A 23304-nucleotide genomic window follows, 5' to 3' on the forward strand; every position below is an offset into this window, starting at 1 on the left:
ATAACACCCCACCTCACTCTTCTGTCTTCCCATCTGCTGCCGGTGCCTCGCATTGGCTGAACAAGCAAGCAGAGGTCAGCCTTTCTGGGCACAGAGCAGGGCAGAGACAGGTGGAGAGGGGATGTAGGGGGTAGATGGAGATAAGCTAGCACAATGGGAACTCCGTTAGTTGCAAGTGAGAGAAACCCACTTAAACTGGTTTGGGCCATAATTAAAGGGGGGAATATGTGGCTCACTGATTCATGTAACTGGAAAGAACAGGTGAATTCAAAGCCTTACAACAATGTCATCAATACTTCTCTCTCCTTATCAACTTCCTTTTCTCCCACAATGCCAGCTATGTTCTCTCAGAATTTCCCAAAGATCAGGGAGCAAGAATACCAGCACCTCCGGGGTCACAAATTGAGAGCTTGTATTTGCAGAGAAGAGCAGGAACTCCTCCTTCTCCAGTTCAGAGGGCCCTGGCACAGGTCTGATTGCCTAGCTGGGGTCACATGCTGTGGTGTGCTGGAGGCAGCTGGCACCAACTCCCAACTCAACATACAGCTTGGTAGCTTGACATTGCCCATGGTGGGAGTATTTATACCCGGGAAATCAGCAAATGTTACAAATCAAGGGTGTTCTCTACATTGTTGTTAAATATTTACCAGCACACCATTGACTCAGGGTGCATTGATGACTCACTCAGGTGTGTCAGGAAATGCTGTGCCGTGGTACGTCAGGCTGGGTCCTGAACTGATCTGTCCTAAGTAGCCCCCTAAGAACTTCGTGGTACACAGGAGGGTCTCTAGAGGAGGAGTTGGTACTCTTATCAGAATCTGGGAGATGCTGGCCTGAAAAGACAACCTACAGAAGCCCATTACAGGGGGTGAAGGAGAGGGAAGCATCTAAGATAATATCCCAGATATTGGACAACTAGGTGGATGGTGAGATGGGGAGCAGAGGTCTGGAGGGAAATGATGAGCTCAGGTGTAAACGGGTTGAGTATGAAGTGCCTACCATCAGGAGTAAGGCAAAATCCTTCCCCTTAGGAAACATATACTCTAATGAGACAGGCAGTGAATAAAGTGCAAAGAACCGTCCTACAAGGCCAAATGTGAGCGCCACCGAAGGACACAAACCACATATCTGGAATTCTATCTGCCGATTCAAACTGTAGTTCCCAGCACTTCCCCAGCTCTTTGTTATACTCAGGAAGGTGCCGGGTCTACAAAGGGGTTCTACACATACCACCTGCCCAGGACACGTGAGCAGAAGGGAAGGAGTGAAGACAGGGCTGTGGTTGACTAAGTGAGAACTTACAAACCCTGTCTCGGTGAAGTGGGAAGAAAAGAAGGCAAACTGGACATGGCTGTTAGTGTGACGTATGGGAAAATTCATTCTCCTGGAGCCTGGAAATCAGGATTCAAGGCCCAAGTCTACTGTTCAGAGCCTTGTAGTTGTGCCTGCATGACTAGACTGAGGGCTTGATAGCAAGTCTGCTGTGGTAGGCTGAAGGATGGCCTCCAAAGATGCCCACGTGCTGACCCCTGGACCTGTGAATACGTTACTGTCCATGGTAAAAGGGATTTTACAGATGTGATTAAGGTAAGGACCTTGATTTGAGAAGATTGTCCTGGATTATCCTGGTAGGCCCAATGGAATCACAAGGCAGGAGTGATGTGATTGTTAACTGGGGGTCACAAACCAAGAACAGTGGGCATTCTAGAAGAAGTTTTCAGAAGCAGGAAGAAGCAAGAAAGAAACTCTTCTCCTAGAGCCTCCAGAAGGAACCCGGGTCTGCCGACACCTTGATTTTAGCCCTGTGAGACCCATTTTGGATTTCTGACCTCCAGAACTATAAAATAATAAATCTGTGTTGTTTGAAGCCACTAGGTGTATGGTAATTTGTTACAGCAACAATAGGCAACAAACACAACTCTTAAAGACATCTGGGAAACTGCAGCACTGTGCCTGGACCAGAAGGTTCTCAGAGCAAGCCACGCAAGGCTGGGGAGGCCGAGGCTGATAATGAGGACTGTGTTCGTGCCAGAGTTAGTGGACCCAAACAGTGGCCTGCGGTCATGCCGCATACTGTGCTTCTCTGAGACTGATGAGGTCCTCCTGGGCAATGTGAGACTGGGCAATGTGTACGTAATGCTCAGCCAGGAGGGGACAAGAGAGCTTCCAGAAGGGCTGTTTGTCTTCACACATTGGATGTTATCATCCACAACTGTGCACACCTTGGTCCAAAAGCTTGGACTCTGACTGCCCTCAGAAACATGCTATTCTCTCTGCTGTTTGCCCCAACTATATGGATTCCCTTCTGCCTCCTTTAGAGAAGCAAACCTTGAGCAAATCGCCCAGGCAGTGGCTATATCTGGCCTTTAATACATGCGGCTGTCAATACATGGGTGGTGCGGTGGGCAAGTGGCTTAGTCTGAAGGGTAGTAATCAGAGGCCTTGGCCTTGTTTGGCATGGCCATGAGGGGTAGAGGTCTTAGAACACAGATTTCACCCCAGTTTACATAAAGATTTCTTTGATCAGCTTTCTAAGTATCTGTTCTGTTACTCCCATGTAGCAAATCCTATTTTTATAGATTGACAACCCTACGGATTAATGTATTCTTCTAAAGTTAAGCCAAGTGTCTTGGCGTAAATATTCCCACCGTGGCTAATGTCAAGCTATTCATGTGATGTTGATAAATGCAGAGTTGGGAAGAGTTGTGCACAGTTGGCTCTCCTGAGCCGGTGAGAGCTGGCATACACACCACTGCTTGTCTCTACCCTTCGCTTCACTTTTTGATTAGGAGAAGGACCACCCCAACAGAAGCATGGTTGGAATGCTCATGGAGCACTTCCGATGGGCCAGGCACTGCTCTAAGTGCTTTACCTTTAAAAAATCTAATTCTCATAGCAACTCTACATGATAGGTAGAAATGAGGAAACTGAGGCAAGGGTGAAATAACCAGTCCAAGGTCATTCGGCTAATTTTAGGAGCACTGAGATATGAACTTAAACAATTTGTCTCAGTGTCCATAATTTTTAAAACTGTACTAAAGTGCTCTCTAACACTGCACTAATAGAGTAGCCAGTAGCCACACTGGCTATTTAAATTGAAATTAAATAAAATTAAAAATTCAGTTCCTTACTCATAGTGGACTGATTTCAAGTGCCCAATGGTCACATGTCACTAGTGCGTACTATACTGGACAACACAGATATAACACATTTCCATTATCATAGAAAGTTCTATTAGACAGCACCATTCTAAAGAGATTGTCAGAAAGAAAGAAGCCACACATATTTTCTTGGAAACACAGAGAATTTAATGGCCTTTGTTGACTGCTGTAACATAAAAACTCAAAATACACAGTTACAGGTCTTTTCTGTTCTGAGATAAGCAAATTCATTCACTTTTTCATTCATTCGTTCAACACACATTATCTGAGCACCTGCTAAGTTCCAGGACCTGTGCCAGGTTCTGGGGATAGAAAGATGGACGAAGGGCCAGAGCTCCTGCCCTCCAGGAGCTCACAATCTGGTGGAGGAGGCAGACAAGTAAAAGGGCAATTCAAAGGCCATGAGGAGAGTGTTATGATGGGGCTTCAAGAGTAAGACGAGGACTCAGACAGGCAGCCAGCTGAATCTAAGGCACTCAGGGAGGGCTTCACGGAAGCAGTGATTTCCAAACGGGATGTTGAAAGATGATTAGGAGTCGGCAATTTGCAGGCATTTTAAGTAGAATGTTTTGAAATTCAAAGAGAGGCACAGGAGAACATGGGTCACTCAGGGACCGGTAAGTGAGTGGGTTTGACTAAAGTGTAGGCTACAATAGAGACTTGAGAAGCAACTAGAGCAGAAGTCAGGAGTTCTCAGCTGGTGTGCTGAGCAGGAACAGATGGAGGGGGAGGGAGAAAGGAAAGAGAAAGCGTTTCACTTTGTACATGCTGAGTTTGGTGTCGCTGCAGATTGTTCGAGAGGGTGTGTGGGGCAAGAACTCAAGAGCAAGGTCGGGGAATACAAATTTAAAAATAACAGCCTCAAGGGGTGATTAAATAAAGGGCCTGGCTGAGCTCATGCAGGGAGTGTGTGCAGAGAGAGATGAGAATGAACCAAGAGTGACTGGAAGAAATAAACCAACTCCAGGAAATGCCAACCTACGAGGGCAGGCAGAGAAACAGGGCCAGAGAAGAAGACTGAGAAACCACATCAGAGGATCATCACAAGGAAGTGGTGTCCCAGAAATCAAGGGCTGGGACTGTCAACTGACGCAGAAAAGCCAAACAACACAAGGACTGAAAAGTATCCAGTAGAGTTGACCTTGGTAAGAGCCATTTTAGCGACGCTCAGAAGGCCAGCGTTCAGTGGGTTCAGGAAGAAATGGAAAGTGAAGAAAGGCAAGTAACAACTTTGAGAGACAAATCATTTAAAAAGAAACACAGCTGTGAAGATTACAATCAAAGAGTCTCCAGCAAGTTTATTGACTGCATTGAAGAAGCCAGTGGACAGAGAAATGTCAAGGATCCAGGGTGGAGAATGAATAATGGGTAAAGCAAGGCCCTGAGGATATAGGAGGGGAAGGGCTCCAGAGCACAGGTGGTGAGTTTAGCTTTGGAGGAGGAGAGGGGCTCCTGTTCCATTGGTGTGAGAAGGAGGGGAGGCAAGGATGAGCACAGACGCAACATGCTCTGAAGGCTGGTGCCATGCGTGGAAGAGGAAATTGAGGGAATCCCATGTTCTGGCTTCTATACTCTCCATAAAGTAGGAGATGAGGTTCTGCTGAAAGCAAAAGACTCAAAGACAGAAGTGAAGGCCTGAAATAGCTCCTGGGAAAAAGGGCAAGACTCAATGAGAGGCACATGAAGCACCTCCGGGCTGTACCCAAAGGCCAGCTGAGTGTCCATAGAGGGAGGGTCCACAGGGGGAGTCCATAGAGGGGCCTGTGTTCAGAGAGGTGCTGTCTTCCCTTTCTGTACTCAGCACCTCCAGATGCAGCAGAGGAAAAACAAGACAGGTGAATTAACCCAGGGTTGGGAGTCTGCCAGGCAGGGAGAGAGAGAGTGGGCAAAAAGGAAGGAAGGCTGACAAACTGAGGAGGAGGGTGAGACTCTAGAGTATACAGGGGCCATATAGTAATTTGGGTTGGAGAAAAGGGACAGAGGTGAAAAGGTGGAAACAATGACCAGAAAGTTAGCCTTCAAAGATGGAGAAATAATGAGTGATGAGTGTCCAGGGTGTGGCCAGGAGAGAGTTAATGGAGAAAATGGAAAGGCACCTGGAATTGAGTAAGTAAAGAGTATGTGAAGCAAGAGAATTAGATGATTCATGTAAGCAGACTTCAAAAACACCAAATTTGAGGGAGAGGGGAGAAAAAACAAGATCGTGAATATGGAGGAATGACCAGTGATTGGCAGACAACAGTGACAAAGAAGGGAAGAGGGTTTGGGGGAAGGCTATATACGAGGGTATAAGAACGATCATTTCAATGTGCCAGTTGGATCCCTGGGAGAAGGCTGGTGCCATGTCTCGGCCTGTAGTTTGGGGGCTTGGAAGACCTGAAGACCTGTCGGTCTACTTGTCGGTCTTCCTGTGAAATCTTCTAGAGAAGCAAATATCCTCAAAGAAGAGCCAAATGCCAGGTGCAAGTATTTTGCAAAGAGGTGGCACGTTTGCAGAGTTTTTGGACAAAGTTTTTGGCACATTTGCAGAGCCACTGGACACGTTCACAGGGATGCAGTGGGTTATTCTGATGATAAAAGGGGGAGAATGCTCTAGGCAGAGATGAAAATATGGGGCCTTGGTGGGATCACTTGACTTCAAGATGTTAGCTAGAGCTCTGGGGTCAAGAGTGGCCCCTGGTGGTAAAGAAAACTTTGTGACACTCCCCCAAATGGAGAGCTTTGCTCCAGGATCCCCCAAAACACTGGTGAGAAGCTTGGGATCCCAGAAGACAACAGGACAACCAGACTGGTTGATTACCAAGACCCTCACTTTTGGATGGAAACCATAGCAGGTTTCAGGCCATGAGAGCAAGTTGGTCACACACCAAATGGATCCTAACGTAGGTGTGCAGAGTCCAGATTAGATGTCCCCTCTGGTGAGAAGAGCAGAGGCCCCAGGGCACAGACAGTGAAAGAAATTAAGCAAGGGAAGTCATAATTATTCATTACTAAGAATAGAGATTTACTGGGGGCCAATGATGAAGTCTAAGCTACTAAGACCCCCAGGCACGTGTAACCAAATAAAACGCCCAAAGGCCAATTCTGCTGGACCTGTGGTAATCAGGTATGCGTGATTCCAAGTTTCTCCCTCAGCTTCACCCTGAAAAGACTTGTTCAATCCTAGTAGGCCAATAGCCAGAAAAATCTCAGATATTGTCCAAGTAGCCCCCACATCACAGGGAACCACAAGGCTTGGCAGTGAGCGTGGGGAAAGGAGACATTCTCTCTCTGTGTTCTAGAAGTCGTTTCAGAATAATACTTGGAACCTAGACTTTAAACTGAGTCCTCACCTCTTTCTGCATATTCACCATTCTGAAGAGGTTTCAGTTCTCTGAGTAGAACCTAAACGGCCCAAACACAGCCCCTTCTTCCACGCTAACCTGAGGGAAATGGACATCACCCATCCTTGTCAGCCAAATCCTATTTCAGACCAAGGGTGAGACCAGGAGCTGCAGAGACACCTACACAGATGGGTGAGCAGCCACCCAAGGCTCCAGGCACCTGCCACTCTCAGCTCAGATGTCATCTCCTCCATGAGACGCTCCACTGCACATACACACACACACAAACACACACACACAAGACACACACCCTCCACTGCATCCCCTCTCTCCGTATAGTTTACCATTGCATTTATTATAACACTGTGCTTTAAGTGTTTATGTCTTTCCTCCCCAGCCACATTTGGAGCTTCTTTATCTCTAGGGCCTACAGCCCAAATAAACATTTGTAGGGTGAGTTAGGCTGGGCTGGCCTGGGCTGGGATAGAGTTAAATTGAACTGAACCAAATTGAAATAAACCAAAATGACACTGAGGAACACAGAACAGTATCTTCCCACAGCAACAAGGTTGAGTGTTACTCTGACTTCCTCATCAAGGGTCTCCCCAGAAGCCCACCACTCCAGAATGTTTTCCCATTCCCCAGCCACAGCGCCCCTCCCCCACCAGGCAGGTCCTCACTGCTTCTTATGGAACAGAGCTGGGGCTGGCTCATTGCTGGGCTCGGCCATGACCTGCATGGGCTGGTTGTTCAGGGCGGCCTCACGCATCTTGTGGTACATGAACTCGTTCTGGCGGAACATGCGCAGCTCCATCTCCGTCTGCACCCGCATGGCCTGTGGGATGCATATACACCATAAACAGTGATGACAAGCCCCCAGGACATGTTGGTCCCTGACCTAGCTTGGCCCTTTTGGAAAGGGCAGACAAATGGCCCTTTTGGAAAGGGAATAAATGATGCCCAGTCACCAAGATTCAACTGTACCCCTTTAGAGGATACACACTCACAAACATATATGCGCTCACACACAGACACACACTCTGTCACACACACACACTCATCCCCTGGGGGCCTAATGTCCTGGAAGGGGGCTCAGTTTTTTAGGAGAGGGAGTGAGACCCCTGAGAAAGTAGCTTGAAGGATTGTTCTCAGCAGAGAATGGTCTCAGGAACTGCCAAGTGGGTACCTGGATTTGAACGCTGCCTCCTGCACTGAAGTCTCACCTAAGGTCGTGGGACCTTAGTAGGCAAGTGACTTAATCCCTTCAGCCCTCAGTTTTCCCACAAGTGAAATGGATGAGATTCCTTTGTACTTTACGATGGGCTGGGAAGATTATAGTGTGTGACCCGTAGAAAAGCCCTCATTCTCCCATACGTCCATTCAAGAAATATTTATCATGGGCCAGACATTATTGAGGGGCTGAGGGTACAGAGAGAATAAGATGACAAAGACTCTGCCTTCGACAAGCTTAATATACTAGATATACAGTTAGTCTTCTCATACATTTTATGACACCAAAGTCTGTCCTCTTTCCCTCTCCTACACTGCCTGAGGATAGTCCTTTGACCTCGGTCACTCTTAAATGAGCCAGCCCTTTAAAGCACAAAGGAAACCAGCAGCCATTAAGAGCTGGCCATTTACCAGGCACTGTTCTAAGTGCTATTCGCCCTTTAACTTACTGAACCCTCGTCACAACCCTATCCTTCTTTTCCATTTTGCTGATGAGGAGACTGAGGCCCATACATTCAATGTTTGCAGTCACACAGCTAGAAAGTGGTGAAGCTGGAATTCAGTCCCGACAGCCTGATTCCAGAGCCTGTGCTCCCCAACTCTACTCTATGTAGCACAGTTTCTAATGTACCTGGCTGCACACATGGGGGCACACGCCATTGTTTAGGTTTTCTCAGTCCAAGCTTGGAGTATCTCAGGTCCAAGTCCCAGCTTTGTCATCCGCTCACTAGGTGACTATGGACAGATTACTCCTCTTCCCTGGGCCTCAGTTTCTTCATATGTAAAACAAGGAGAGCGGGCTAAAGTAGTTCTGAATTCCCTTCTGGTCTAGCTGGCAATCGATGGGCTTTCCAAAAGCAGAGCCTAGAACTCAGCTCTCATCCTCAGAGAGCTCAGACAAGGCAGAGAGGCCCAGACCTGAGATGCCACTTGCCTCTAAGTCCTTGGTGATTGGGTGGGAGGGTCCATGTGTCACCAGGAGAATGGCGTAGGCTTTGCAAATCATCCCATGCCCCACCTCTATGTTACCAGCATGCCAGTTGGTCAGCCCTGCGCGCATCACAGCCATGCCCAGCTGGGCATTGTTGGGGTGGTACAGCTTCCTGTAGGGGCATAACAAATGATCTCAATACAATCCCATCCTTCCTTACATCTGCACAGAATTTGACAACTTACAAAGTACCCTCATTGATTAAGTCCATCTGCTCTCCCACCAGTGCCGTGAGGCATCTGCAGTCCATCGAGGGGGGAATGAGGCACAGAGAGGTGGGGTGAGTTGCCAAACACCCCACTCAGTGAGGCTGTGAGAGCTGAGATTCTGACCTAGAACACTGAGCCAAGTCCTTTCGGGGAAAAGGGGGCAGGACTGCACTCTGAACTCGAGTACAGGAAGCTGGGAGCCCCCAGGAGCATCCAGCCCTCTCCCTGGAAATCAATAGGAAATTCAGGGGGAAAAAAGAAACTTGACTGTTCTTGGGACAGAATTGTATTTTCACCTCCTTGGCACCCTCCAAACAGAGCTTCCTTTTAGCGGGTTGTACAGGTTTACCACATTTTGCTTATAAGGACCATCCTCTCAAAAAAATGAACCTTCTTGTGCCAACTTACTCATTTGGCCAGAAATGCAAATTCACATGCCACTGTGGACAGAGAAGGCAAGAGGGAAGGCAAGGGCACTGCATTTTACAATTTACAAGCAAGGATGGCTGACATCTCTCTCTTTTTTTTTTATAATAAAAGAAAGCTCACAGGATTGCCTGTGTTGATTGTTAGGGGAGGAAACCTTTTCAAGTATTTAAAATCGAGCTTGATTTAGCTTTAAGGAACTAAAAAGCAGAAGATGTCACCCAAGTGATAGATGAGCTAGAGGATTTGAGAAAGATCAGGGAGGACAAACAGGTTTCATCTCGAGTACGAACTCCAATTATTTGGTCATTACTGCTTGAGCACTATGGTGAAAAGGAGCATGATTGATACTGACACCTGCTGTGGGTGCAGAAAGGAGAGGCAGCAACATGTGTGCCGTCTGTTATATATACATAGACACATTTCCAGGAGACTATCTGAGACCCAGAATCGTCACCTACATATAGCCATCCACCATCTTCCTGGCGTAGTATGAGGCCTCCTCAAAGGCCTGAAGGTAGGAGAGGACCTCCGAAACAATGCTCAGTATCCGCAGCATGTAGAGGTTGGTATCAGCAAACACTGGCTCCTGCTTCTGCAGGCACTCCCGGCATAATTTCACAACCTAGAGGAGACACAGGCCCTGTTCATTACCATTGCACCAGAGCACGTGCTTAATTCCCACGTGGGAGCATCACAACGACATTGGACACTCATTCTTTTAAGGTTGAGGAAATCGCTGACACAGGTGGGAAAGCACCTGTTTATGATTTAATAGCAAAATGGTTCTATTTGACTAAGATGTAGGGATAGACAGGGAGATACGGCTGACAAGGAAGAACGAGGAGTTTTCATACATAAGTCAGTAGGTAACAGGGAGTTATGAAAGATATATATAGATATAGGTGTAGATACTCTCACAACAATGCAATGAGATAGGTACTACTCATATTCCCATTTTATCAGATGAGGAGCCTGAAGCCCAGAGAGGGTAAGTGGTTTGTCGTGTGACACAGGTAGTGAGCAATGGAGCAAGGATTCAAACCAAGCAGTCGAGCTTTATCTTCATCATCATTCCTGTGATTCTGCACCCTGGCTGTGCCTTGGGATCACCTGGAGGCCTTTTTAAAAACACCCATATCTGGACCATACCCCAGACCAATTTAAACCAACTATCTCGGGGAGGGACCTTGGCATCTGTATATGCCCCTGGGTGGTCCTTATGCACCGTGAGGTTGGACAATCATACCCTAATAGAAGTTTGCAAGATGGATTGACAGAGAGGGAGGCCCCCAGGAGGCTGGGAGACCCCCCAGGAGGGTGCCACATTGGTCCTGGTGAGGAGTAAGATGGGCCTGACCCCGATCAGCTTGGAGTCAGGCTTTTCCGACTGATTCATGTGTAGACATAGGCTTAGGTTGCATCCTACAAAGTCAGAGGGTCTCTAGATTTCAGTTGTTCATTGTTCTCCTCTTCTTCCCTTCTTGCTGCTGTCATGGGAGAAATATCACACAATTCTATCCATTTCAAATGAATGGAAACTAATTTTGCCCTGAGACTCTCCCAAAAGCCCATGAGGCGATTGGGGAGGGGTGTGGCAAAATGTAGCTTGGCAATCAATCCATTCTGAAGACAACTTTCTTAAACCCCTACACCTGGCCCTGTTCCTACACCTGACGAGTTCTAATGGAAAACAGGAGAAATGAACAGGAGGAGAGAAGCCGAAAGATTAGAAACAGCAGAGCCCTCCTGATTGCTCCAGCTCCTACCTTGTGCCTCTGACATAGATTTTCCCTACTGTACAATAACACTCTGTTCATGTGACTGTCTCGCCCCACCGACAGAACTCCTAGGAGGCAAGGAGCACGTCTTGTCTTGGTCACCCAAGTAAGGGCTCAAAAATGTGCAATGAGTGAGTGAATAAAGGAGGAGAATGAAGATAAGGGAAACGCAGACAGAAATGAACAGAAATTAATCTCCCACATTACCATGCCCTAGGGGCATCCAAACCCAGCTACGCATCTGAGCTGTTTAAAGAGCTTGGGGAAAAAATACTGATTCATGGTCCCTGTAGTCTGCTTCAGATCGGATGAATCACATTTCAGGGGGTGAGACACAGAAATCTGTCTTTCTAACAAGCTGCCTAGGTGAATTCGATGAAAGTGCTCTGCAGGTCAGTGTTTGGCAGTAGGTCTCAACTTAGGGTGCATATTGAAACCACTTGAGAGCTTTAAAAATCCTGACGTCTGGGTCCCACCCCAAGAGATTCTGATGAAATTGTCCTGGGGCAGGGTCTGAGCGTCAGGATTTTTCAATGATTCTAGTGTACAGCCAGTTGAGAACTCCTAGTGCTTCGAGAGCCAGGGTTGAATGCTCAGTTAGCAGAGCTTGGAAACTGTGGCCATGACATGCGTTTGACTCTAGGTAAGCAAGCAACTCACTGCCATGTCCAGTCATCTATCTCTGATGCCAACCTGAGATATCACAGATCCCCCAGGGACATTTGTCAGGCTGCCTGTGCCCTCCACAGACCCAGTTTCAGTGGATTGAACATACCCCTAAGAGGTGCTAAAGGCTTAAGGGCAAGAAGAGTCATGGTTTCAACCAAGGGACATCTTCCAGAAAAACAACCTGCTTGGTAGCCTCCCCATCTTCACCCCAGGCCATTTCTCTCCCTTACTAGACAAACTTTCTGCCCTCCTCCCCACTTCCATCCCCTAGAAAAATGAATTCTTACCTCATGGTACAAACCCTCAGTTCGAGCCTTGTCAATTTTTTCCAGAGTATCCTTGGAGAATTGTACTACCTCCTTCACCACATCCTGAGAGGGCTGGGAAAGGGAGGGACATGGAGTCAGAGATCCCTGCATGAGACAACCCATTGCATCTTTGAATTGCTGCCATCTTTCACATTCATTGTGGTGCAGGATCAGTGTCTTCCTCATTCTGAATGTTTCATTTCTGTAAATGCTACTGAAGATCCCTATACTTTTCCAGCTCCCTCGTCATGCTCTGACTCATGTTGTGTTTTCCACTGACCGAGCCCCAGAGCCTTGCTGCCAGCCAGTCATCCCCACCCTGTGCTCATGCCCAGGCTTTTGGACCCCAGTGCAGAATCTGACACTGATCCCTGTTGTATTTTCTCTGGCACTTTGGATTCTCATTCTATCACCCAAAATATTTTCCATTCTTCCTCTTTACTTCAAGTCAACCACATATTCTATAGGCATGCCCTTGCATTTTCATCTTCACTCAAGTCATTGATTTAAATACCGGCCAGGACAGAGCTGAGGACAGAGGTTTAGGGCTTGACCAAAAACTCAAGTTTGCCATTGGAGTTCATTAAAGAGGTCCCTTGTGGCTATGGGCATGCAAACCCTCTAAGAGTCTTAGCATCCGGTTCATATTTCCTTGTCTTGAGCAAAAGTATACCATGAGAGAATTTGTCAGCTGTCTCGGTGAAATCTAGACTCAGTAGGCTTACTGCATTTGCCTGAGCAGTCGAGTGATCTTGTAAAACAAAAACAAAGCAGTACCATAATTAAGAAACCCATGAGGGCACCATAATTTTGAAGAAAAAGTGGCAAATTTCTCAAAATCCAAAGGAAAAGTTTACTTACTATGCTTATCCATATCAGAAGCTCTTTTCTGATTTTTTACTTTTTTTTTTGCTTAGGCAAATCTGATAAAACTTTTTTCCAAAATGAAAATAACTTTATAATTTATTCTGACTGTAAAATTGACATATGGAAGCTGTAAAAAATTAAAATATATGAAAAATTATGGAGAAAAAAGAAGAAATCCCCAGAAGCCACCCAAAGATGGACATGGCATTTTGAGGAACACTTTCTAATGAATGTATACGGCAATAATACTTAAAATATTTAACAACTGTTCCAGGAAAGGCAGTGACCAATCAGAATAGACACTGACCATCAACGGCGAGTATGTCTACATGGCCTTGTCAGCGCATGCTGGCTGAATTGCAGTCCTATGTGCACACACGCATATGTGTGTAGATGCCAATAGCATCAAATATTTTTTTAAGTGGAATTGCATCATATTTCCATCTATAGTCTGGTTTTTTTACTCAGTAGATTATGGATATTTTCCTATATCAATATAAAAATATATCACCACTTGTAATAACTATAGAGTTTTCCAGTGTATGAAGCTAGCATAATCCACTTAACCAGTTCTCCAGTTGTTCAATTTTTTCACTATAAGGAATTGGAATAAACAGTTCCATTTAGATTTGCTGCTTACATTGCTTTGTGAGGCCACTTTCACTAAACTTTCAAAAAGTAGCAAGAGGATGGGCATTTGTTCCCATCAAAATACACCCCCCGTATAAACGGAGGTCAGGACCTGCCCTCAATCTCCCCGCTGTCCTCAGCCCGTTCTGCAGTGTCCATCTTGCCGTATGAGAGGCTCCTGGCCAGGATAGCTTGCTTCTGGGTCAGGATCTCCTAAGGAGGAGGGCATTATATTTATTCTTCTACTTACCTCACCTACTTTGGCTTCTGAAGAGTTCTTGACTATCCCTACAATATTGACTAGCCTCGTTCCCATAGACTTTTGTAACTGGGCCTCCCTGGAATGCTTTTCTTTGTTTACTTGTACTTGTCCCGTGGCCTGACCCCAACTCGATGCATCCATCAACGCTGTGACTTCTGCTTGCAAGTCTCACTACTGACTTAACCTCTGTCTTGACCTTTGATTTGGCTGAGATTTCTGGCTTCTGGCCGCCTTCCTGCCTGGCTCCCTGACTCCTGCCTTCCAGTCCCAGAGTGTTACTTAGCCTTCTGTTAACTCAGATCAGGTCTTGGTTCCAGACAAATCACTTCTATCTAAGTCTGTTTTCCTAACCCCTTTTGAATCAAGCACAGAAGAAAGAGGGGGTCCAAGTCTCACCCAGTTGTGTAGAGGTCTGTGACTGGCTGTCTAGAGGTATACCACCAATCTGTCAAATCTAGGTTTTTCATTTCATCCATAGCTGTTGCCCAAGGAGTGGCTCATAAAATCACATCTAGTTAATGAACACTAGCCTCTAATCTGCTAAGTTCCATCATCTTTAAAACTCAAAATTCTTAGTGAATCTTCTGAAGTAATCAGTAGCTTGCAGGGTAGATTCAGGGAATAGCAAGTGCTTAGGCATTAAGTAAAGTCTTGGGGGCCAGCCTGGTGGCACAGGGGTTAAGCGTGCACATTCCACTTCGGAGGCCTGGGGTTCACCAGTTCAGATCCCGGATGTGGACATGGCACTGCTTAGCACGCCATGCTGTGGTAGGCGTCCCACATAAAGTAGAGGAAGATGGGCATGGATGTTAGCTCAGGGCTAGTCTTCCTCAGCAAAAAGAGGAGGATTGGCAGCAGTTAGCTCAGGGCTAATCTTCCTAAGAAAAGAAGTCTTGCTCAATTTGATGCTGTAAGGAAGAGCATTACTTTAAGCTCTGGAAGTGAATCAAATTTTTTCAAGAGGGCAACTGCCAAGGTTCCCAAAACAACCTGGCTGGAAGGTTGTTAATTAACACATGCAACATGTGATAAAGCTGTTCTGAGAAGGGAAATGGGGCTGCTCTACTTGGCTCCGCTTTTCAGAGTAAAGGCAGGAAAATCTGATCTGCAGAAAGGATTTAAGGCACCCCGCAGAGAGAGACTCTCCTCTCCAGGAGCTTCAAAATAAATAGAAAACTGGGAGGAAGAGAGAGGGAGAGTGCAGGGGAGGAGCCAGTGGAGCAGGGGAAGGAACTAGAGAAGGTGGGAGGAGCCAGCAGAGGACGGGCAGAGGAAAGAGGGATGCTGGTTCCCCAACCTTGAAAAATCGTCACACTCCTATAACGAAAACCATGGGTGAGGGCTGGAAAGAGAGAAAAAGAAAAACCTAAGCCGCCTAAACAAGGAGGGTCCAAAGCTACCACTGAGGGGAATGTTATACGTTTTGGTGTTATTTTCTCATCTTTTAAACATTTGGTTTTAATTTTTATCCAGGTTTATATATACGTATATTAAGGAGTCAGGAAGGATTTTGATGCCAGTTGAAAGTCTGAGGATGAGTCACAAAGGCTGGTGCACTGAGCGGGGCTTATCAGGCTGGGATAGGGCGTTATCAGGAAAAGAAAGAAAAGCAACTTCATTGACATCATAGATAGGTAAGTTCGAAGGAACTGTTAATAATTTAGTCCAACTCGCCATCTTACAGATGAGGAAACTTAGGCCCAAAAGGAAGAAATTCGCCCAAGCTCAGACATCCAGGGTCTTAGGGCAGAACTAGAACACTGGCCTCCTACTTCTTCTTCCAGTATCCCTTCTTCTACATTATAATGGCCTTTTAGTATGCCTTAGGAGACACTCGCTTTTAGAAAGTTATACTCAATTTTCTTCCCATCAATGTTTTTGTTATTTTTATTTTATTTGTTTATTTTAATAGAGAAAACCAACTTGATATAAAAATAATAGAAATCTTTTGCTTTGAACCCAGAAATCATCAATCTTTTATATCAAGAGAGATGCCAACTCTGCAATTCAGACAGGAAGACGTGGGCATATTGTCACCAGCTGGAAACAGCATATCTAAAGTGAAGGGACAGGAAGTAAGGGCCATACATCACCTACTTAACTATTGGAACTGCCAAGTAAACATCATAAGATTTAGAGAGATGACTACATGGTTGTTTCACTTAATTTTGGAAAGGAGAAAAGAGAGTCTGGCCTCTTAACAGAAAAATTAAGTAGTGGTGGGAGCAAGATATAAAACAAATGCTCAGGGCCAGGCACCAGGAGGGAAAGCTGGCCGGCTTGCAGATAAGACGCACGTTATCCCGCAGGTTCTGGAAAGTCGGGGTGAGGGTGGACACAGTAGCTTATTCTTTTCTGCAGCCCCTGCAGTACTGTGCTGAGTGCCTCACAGATACACGCCAATACACGTTTCCTGGAATACATAACCTTTGAGTCTGTGAGAAGGAGGTTGTTCCTATAAAGAACATGTTAATCCTTGGGTCCCAGCTGCTTTGTATCCTGCGTGGGAGGGATGACTCTCAACTTTTCCACATCGAGCATCCTTGATCTGGTGCTTACAGCTTCCTCCTCCTACTTCTGTCGTGGTATCAGTACTGACTATGCTTGCACACACGTGGGCGCATGGATCTGTGTGTGTGTGAGTGCATGTATCCTTTTTAATTTCTTAAATGGCAGCAGGCAGTGTTATGGGTTGAACACATCATTCCAAAATTCATATGTCGAAGTCCTAACCCCAGTACTCAGAACGTGACCTTATTTGGAAATAAGGTCATTGTAGATGGAATTAGGTAAGATGAAGCGGTAGTGGAGTAGAATGGGCCCTTAATCCAATAGGACTAGTGTTCTTAAAAAAGAACACCAGTGAAGAGAAAGAGACACACACACAGAGAAGACAACGTGAGGAGACACAGGGAAGACAGCCATCTACAAGCCAAGAAGGGAGGCCTGGAACAGATCGTTCTCTCACAGCCCTCGGAAAGATCCAATCCTGCCAATGCCTTGATTTCAGACTTCTAGCCTCCAGAACTGCGAGACAGCAAACTTCTGTTGTGTAAGCTCCCCACTTTGGGATACTTTGTTATGGCGGCCCCAGCAAACTAATACCCATGGCAATGTGTGACCCCTTAGTTCTCTTCCCTTAAGAAACAGAGCTCATTCCATGTCTGTACACAAAGATTTACCTCATTAGTTTTACTGACTACAGGGTATTTTTGTAATTTAAATATTTCCCTATTGGTGGTTATTTAGGTTTTATTCACTATTTTGTTGTTCCCAACAATGCCGTCCTGTAGCTCTTTACATGTATATCATCGTGCACATGTGCAAGTATATCTACAGCATAAATTCTTAGAAGTAAAACTGCTTGGTCAAAGGGTAAAAAATATTATATATTAAGAGTAAAAATAAGTTAGTGGCAAAAAAAGAAGTCTAGAATAGCCAGGCCAGGGGGTGAAAGAAAGAGATGAGTCAAGTGGGGAAATAGTGTTAGCTGATATGTGGAGTAACACAGTCATTGAGAGCGGCCCCAACATCTGGACCTAGAAGTCAGTTTTTCTCATAGCCTTTGCTCTAACCAGAGGCAAATTTCTGCCATACGTAGGATGCAGAAGTTAATTAAGAAGTATTCTGTGTATTTGTACCGTAAATGCACTGATGGTCTGTGAGTCATACAGAAGTGCTCGGTTAGTCTCCCTGAGGAATCCGGCTCCTGGTTATAAACCTACGTGTGATTTTTCAGACCTGACTATAGCAATTACAAAGGCTCTGCCTGGCAGGCCTCATGGGGAAAACTGCCCTCTCGACACCAAACTTGGTGCATAGTCTCCAAAGGGAGCTGCAGTCAAGGACTAGGGTCCCCCTGGCTGGTCCTGCTCTTTGCATAGTTGCATTCCTAGCCCGGGAGCCTTCATTCCTAGGTCTCTTACCTGCGGCCTTGAGCAGAAGTCTTTCTCGGGAGCCTCTACCAGGCCTTCTCACAGAGGAGGAGGAGGGAACCCTGAAGACGCTTTCCCTCGCTCTGACTCAGCACCCTGTACTTTTCAATCCTAGCCCTTCCCCAACACTCTCTTCCTCGTCTCCCCACATTAGGGTCCATAAAACTGCTGGAGCCTTTTGTTCTGGGCACCTCAGCAGTGAGATGACCCCCACATCCGTGCTAATCCACCTGTCCCTCCACCTGCGTGCCTTTCCATGGGGGAAAATGGAACAGGGGGAGTTGGCACCTGCTCCAGTCTTAGCCTCTGGCTTATACCATCTCAGGAAGTGGTTAAAGACCTAACTCTTTCATTTTGGGCTTGGTGCTTTAATTGGCTACTCCACCTGGCGGCTCAGCTCTCTGTCCCAGCTTAGCTGAGCTCCTGACGTCCCCCTCAGTATGCCTTCCTCTGCTCAATGGTCGCACCATCAACAAGGCAACTGCCACTCAGGAGTTAAGCATATTAACAATTGCAGTTAAGCAATTAACAATCTCCACACTGCCCATTTCCATGGGACAAGAAACATCTTTGTGATAACCAGACAACAAATCTCTTTTGCCCATCGATATATGAAATTCTCAGCATTATTTAACCCACGAAGGAGCAAGGATATAAGTGAGCATAAGTGAGGCCATCTTGTTACGCTAAATGGCCCCAGCCCCTCCTCTGTGTGACTACTTGCTGCTCTGCACATACTCTAAAAACATTCACATGCTTTCCTGATTTATGGCCTCCACTTATGTATATACTCCTCGATAGCTTGATAAATTAAAACTTTGTTCTATGAGTTTCTCTCCAGGAACAGGCTGACCACAGGTGGGAAACACACCTACAAAGTATCCATCACAGTGGACAGAAGAATGAAACAATGCGATGCCTGGAGCCTGTCACACCTGGAGACCAACATCCCCGGACCCCTCCTTACTGCCCATGTTCCCTATATAACTGCCTCAAGATTCTGTAATCCCTGAAGATGAGTTTTGAGACATTGGTCACCCATCTTCCGATTAGCCGGCTAATCTAATTAAACTTCCTTTCTCCATCTCTAACTCGTTGTGGTTAATTGGCCCAGATAGTGGTGAGCAGAGCAAGCCCATTACTCAGTATCAAGGAGAGGAACTAAAATTTACTGTGTCTACACTACATGCCACTCTCTTTACATTTGTCGTCTTGTTTAATTCTCATAACAACCCTCTGTAGTGAGCGCCATCTTTCCTATTTTACAGATGAGAAAACTGAGTAGCTTCCCCAAACTCAAACACCTGGCAATTGGTGGCACCAGGACACTGGCTGGGACATCTTTGCGGTGCTCCATCCACCATCCCATACAGCTTTTCCACAGGTTACAGGCTGGTCCTCTGGTAACTAACTGGCAGGGCGCATTGATTAGCTGTGACATCAGCCTTGCCCGGCTCCTGGAAAAGGTGGCCTCAAACAGCCCAATAGTAGGGCTGCCAGTACCTTGGGGTCGTCTTTCACCCCCAGGAAGAGGTCGTCCTTCAGCCCTTTCTGGCAGTGCTCGCACGTGCAGTCGAAGTAGTACTGCTTCTTGAGCTGCCTCTTGCGTTCTTCACTGACGTTCAGGAAGTCGATGTAGGACACCGTCAGCTCCTCTCCCTCTGAGATCTTGCCCAGGGCCCGGAGCTCAATTCTGGAGCAGGGTGAAAGGAAAAGAGGAAATCAAATCCAGGGCTGTGGGAGTGGGATTTGTGCTCTTCAAGGGTTCAAGGAGTTGAGTCTCAAAGACAACGACTTACACTAGCACTTAAGAAATCACCCGTTCCCTCCAAAGAGGGGAGCTGTGTCCTAAAGGACAGTTTCCTGGATAGTTCTGGTTTACTCATTATAATAATCTAATCTGCTCCACTCAGTTAATTACTCTGGAATCAGCTCAAATAGACTGCCAGTAGAGGGCTGGGGTTGGTCATAAAACCATACACAGCATTCACGCCTACAATTATCCCTGTACGTTTAGCTACTGATTGTAACAAAGGAAGCGAAAATAATAAGGCAAAAACTCCAAACAAGAGAAGACTGGATAGTCGTTTCCACTTAGTTTGGGGACTGCTCTCTCAGGAGCACACACATTCAGTCACCCACAGTCTTGGCCCCTTCTGTATCCAACTATAAGTCCCCTTTTACCTTAACCTTCGGTCCATAGCTCAGACCTACAATATGTGAGGACACTTGTGCCCGGAGATCACTGAAGGCAAACAAAGGCTGGCTCTGTTAGCCTGTTGCATTGTACACTCTTATGTTTATTGGGGGATATGGGTTTTTGGTTGAGAGTGGATAGCAAGAGCAGATGGCATTTCAGGCCCGTTCTGGCCTAGACCTGATCCTCCAGTTACCCACAGCACTGCACACCTTACCATGTAACAGCTACAGAATGTGCTGTGGACAAAAGCCCGCTGCAGAACTGGCACACAGCTAAACCAAACAAATGGAGACCAGCCCGTGGGCCCCTCAGCCATTCCCCCTCCAGCCACAAGGCCGGAAGCTACAGAAAAGTGGTGAGTCCTGCAAGCTGATCCTAAGCTGTGCTCCTGTACCTCCCCAGGATCCTGGATCCTCGATGCCCAGTGGGAAACCATTGCCCAGAGAATGAGTGAAAGATGCAGAGGAATGGGGAGAGCATCTGCAGACTGGAGCATGGTCATTTCTTTTACCTCCCAGAGAGGCTGAGTCAGACACCGTGTGAAAGGTGGGACAAGAGCCTAGCACCACAGAAGGGTCCCAGTCAAAGGCAACACCTTCCACACGCTCTGAGGTGACAATCGAGTGAGCAACTGCTGAATGGCAGTGACATGCATGTCCAGGCATCTGAAGCGACCACTTAAGGTTAAAAAACCTTCTCCCAAAATGGGGTACATTGACGTGCCCAATAAATGTGATAACATATATGAAAACAACTCATATGGAGCCTGGCAAAATCTAAGTGTGTGTTCTCCTTTTGTTCCTTCTTTCCTTTCTTCCCCACCCCAATTTTTCGCAGCAGCTGCTACTGAAGCGAAGAAAGGCAAGAGGGAGAGGAAGGCTGGGTGATTCTACTCACGGCTCTGCTTAAAATCCTAATGTCTGAGTGCCACAGGATCAACCTCCTTGTTTCACCAATGTGGATGCTGACACCCAGAGACGTGTAGTAACTTCCCCCAAGGTCCCACAGCACTTGGGCAACGAGAGTCAACATCAGAACTCAAGTGCCACTGGCCTCGCCTGATTGATTTTAGTCTGCCTCCCAGGTCTGCAACACATGGAGAAATGAAATGTACTGAAGTCCTTGATTTTAGGACTCTACTAATATCCTAAATAGTTCCATGCCATCAAATTCTGGGCCATTGTTGAATGTGGATCTTGGGTGTTTTCCTGAGAAAACTAGGATTTCCAGTAGCTTTGCTTCCCATCAGAGTTAGGCTAATTCTTACAAGGTCTCAGAGTATCTCAAATTATTTCTATGCTATTAGAGAAATTTCAAGACCAGATTAATTTGAAGTCACTTAACCATGAGAAAGTGCATAGGCGCATGCTCCGTTTGACCTAACTTGGAATTGGGGATCATGGGATGAATAGAGACCACCACTTCCTTCTGGACCCCAGATGCCTTCCATCTCTAACACACTGCAGTTCTACAGTTCAGCTAATTGAGCCACAAGTAGGCAACTTATTTAAGTATTTCTTGTAGAAATTAGGAACAGAGACCAGAGCCACAGAGACTTAGAACTGGGAAGGTCCCTAGAGATGCTCTCATCTTGACCTTCCCTCTACAGATGTGGAACCAAGTGCCCAGGAGATGATATGAATCTTCTTAAGTCACGTGTAACGCACACCAACACAGACTCAGATGCACCAACCACTCCTACACCAGCATTCCCAGAGTCCAAACTCCCTCGTGCCATTTTGTTCCTAATCCAAAGAGCATTTCAAGTACTTTCAAGTCCAACCTGAGAAAAAGACCCATCTGGGGCCATTTGATTGTCATTAAGAAAGGCAAAAGTGGGGCCACCCCATGGCCTAGTGATTAAGGTTGCACACATTTCGCTTCAGCAGCCTGGGTCCACTGGTTCAGAACCCAGGCATGGACCAACTCCATTCATCAGCCATGCTGTAGAGGCATCCCCACATACAAAATAGAGGAAGATTGGCACAGATGTTAGCTCAGGGTGAATCTTCCTCAAGAAAAAAAAGGAAAAAAAAGAAAAGCCAAAAGTAAAATCTAACCTAAACCATTAATTCATAGTTGGCCAGAAGCAGAAAATAGAATACTATGAATAAATATTTACCAAAAATATCACAGTTATGCATGCTATTTTCAGACCCTAGTCTGGGTGAGAAGTTGGGGGTTATGAAAACACACACAGTCTTTTAGTAGGTCAGTAATGTCAACAGCCCTCATTTCACGATCAGCAGCGTTTAGAGGGACAATGCAGGTCTTTGCTAAGATGATGTGGACTAGAAGGGACTGCCATGCTTTGAGGTTGAAGGAGCGAGAGAAGTAAGGAGTGAAAGAGGGGGAAGAAAGGAAGAAAAGTACAGCAAAGGCATGGCAGGTGGCGGGGGGGTGAGGAAAAAATGATTAATACAAATGCATTAAAAATACAGCGTTCGGCAAAGACGAGACTTTGGGGTGCAGAAAGACATTATGGATGGACAGCAGCCAAGGAGTCTTGCAAAGGGGCAGCCCCGGCAAACTGGGCAAGTGAGGGAGATGGGTCAGAGGAGCAGGGATGTTTGCAAAGACTGACCCACCTCATCTGGGTGTGAAACATGGATTTCACTGCCTCATGACTGAAAGACAAAACAGACACCCGAATGGAAATCGTTACCATTGGCTGATCCCGTACGGCTAGCAAAGGTGCACAGCATTTCAGGTTATGCAATCAAAGCTTTGGCCATCACAACCACCTCCAGCCCAGCCCCTTCTAGCTGGGCTCACTTGACAAGATGCAGCCTGGATAGTGGAAAGTGCACTGGATTTGGAATGAGAGGTTCAAAGGCACTCAGCCCTGGACAAGTCACTTCTCTTCCCTGAGCCTCAGTGTTCTCCATCTGTAACCCGGTAATGCGATGGTCATGAGACAGTGCATTTGAAAGTAGCGTGCTAAAAAATGTGTGGGATGCTATTGTTATCACACTAACCGGCATCTTGAACAAACAAGCATTGCGTCTTTTGATGTCTATCTTGGGGAGAGTTTGAACTGAGTACGGAGACTGGTCAGGTCACACAGGTAGTGTGTAAAATTTGTTGGGGTTAGAACTGGGCTCCTAACACCACGTCCACTGTTCTTTCCACTATGACAGGCAGCTAAGCAGAGACTGCAGTCACCTTGTCTTGCACGACAGCCAAGAAGCCCAGGTAAAACATGGCTGCTCTGAATTAGTAGATGCAAAGAAGCCAGAGCAGACGCCAGAGATGTTCTGAAGAAATGGTTCCCAGGTTCCCGCGGCTGTTACATAGTGACAAGTGGAGCAC

The 23304-nt window shown here is 46.4% G+C and overlaps 1 protein-coding gene and 1 long non-coding RNA gene across 3 annotated transcripts in view; one reads left to right on the forward strand and one right to left on the reverse strand.

Annotated features, from left to right (window-relative positions):
* Positions 1-3285: 3285 nt before the first annotated feature.
* SMYD1 (SET and MYND domain containing 1) overlaps positions 3286-23304 on the reverse strand; it is a 43984-nt gene continuing 23965 nt past the window's right edge. Inside the window, exons 5-10 of one of the 2 annotated variants that reach the window (XM_001497790.5) lie at positions 22581-22619; positions 19296-19485; positions 12078-12170; positions 9802-9965; positions 8649-8817; positions 3286-7319 (exon numbers count right to left, since the gene is read on the reverse strand). In XM_001497790.5, coding sequence (XP_001497840.2) covers positions 7161-7319; positions 8649-8817; positions 9802-9965; positions 12078-12170; positions 19296-19485; positions 22581-22619 — 814 coding nt within the window. In that variant the 3' untranslated portion in view covers positions 3286-7160. The remainder of the gene's footprint in view (positions 7320-8648; positions 8818-9801; positions 9966-12077; positions 12171-19295; positions 19486-22580; positions 22620-23304) is intronic. The other variant, XM_005599852.4, reaches the window with a different exon arrangement.
* LOC138917825 (uncharacterized) lies at positions 8876-16002 on the forward strand. Its single transcript, XR_011426332.1, has 3 exons — positions 8876-8985; positions 15331-15491; positions 15821-16002. It is a non-coding gene; the product is annotated as an uncharacterized lncRNA (long non-coding RNA).

This window comes from Equus caballus, chromosome 15 (assembly GCF_041296265.1).
Source record: "Equus caballus isolate H_3958 breed thoroughbred chromosome 15, TB-T2T, whole genome shotgun sequence".
NCBI lineage: Eukaryota > Metazoa > Chordata > Mammalia > Perissodactyla > Equidae > Equus > Equus caballus.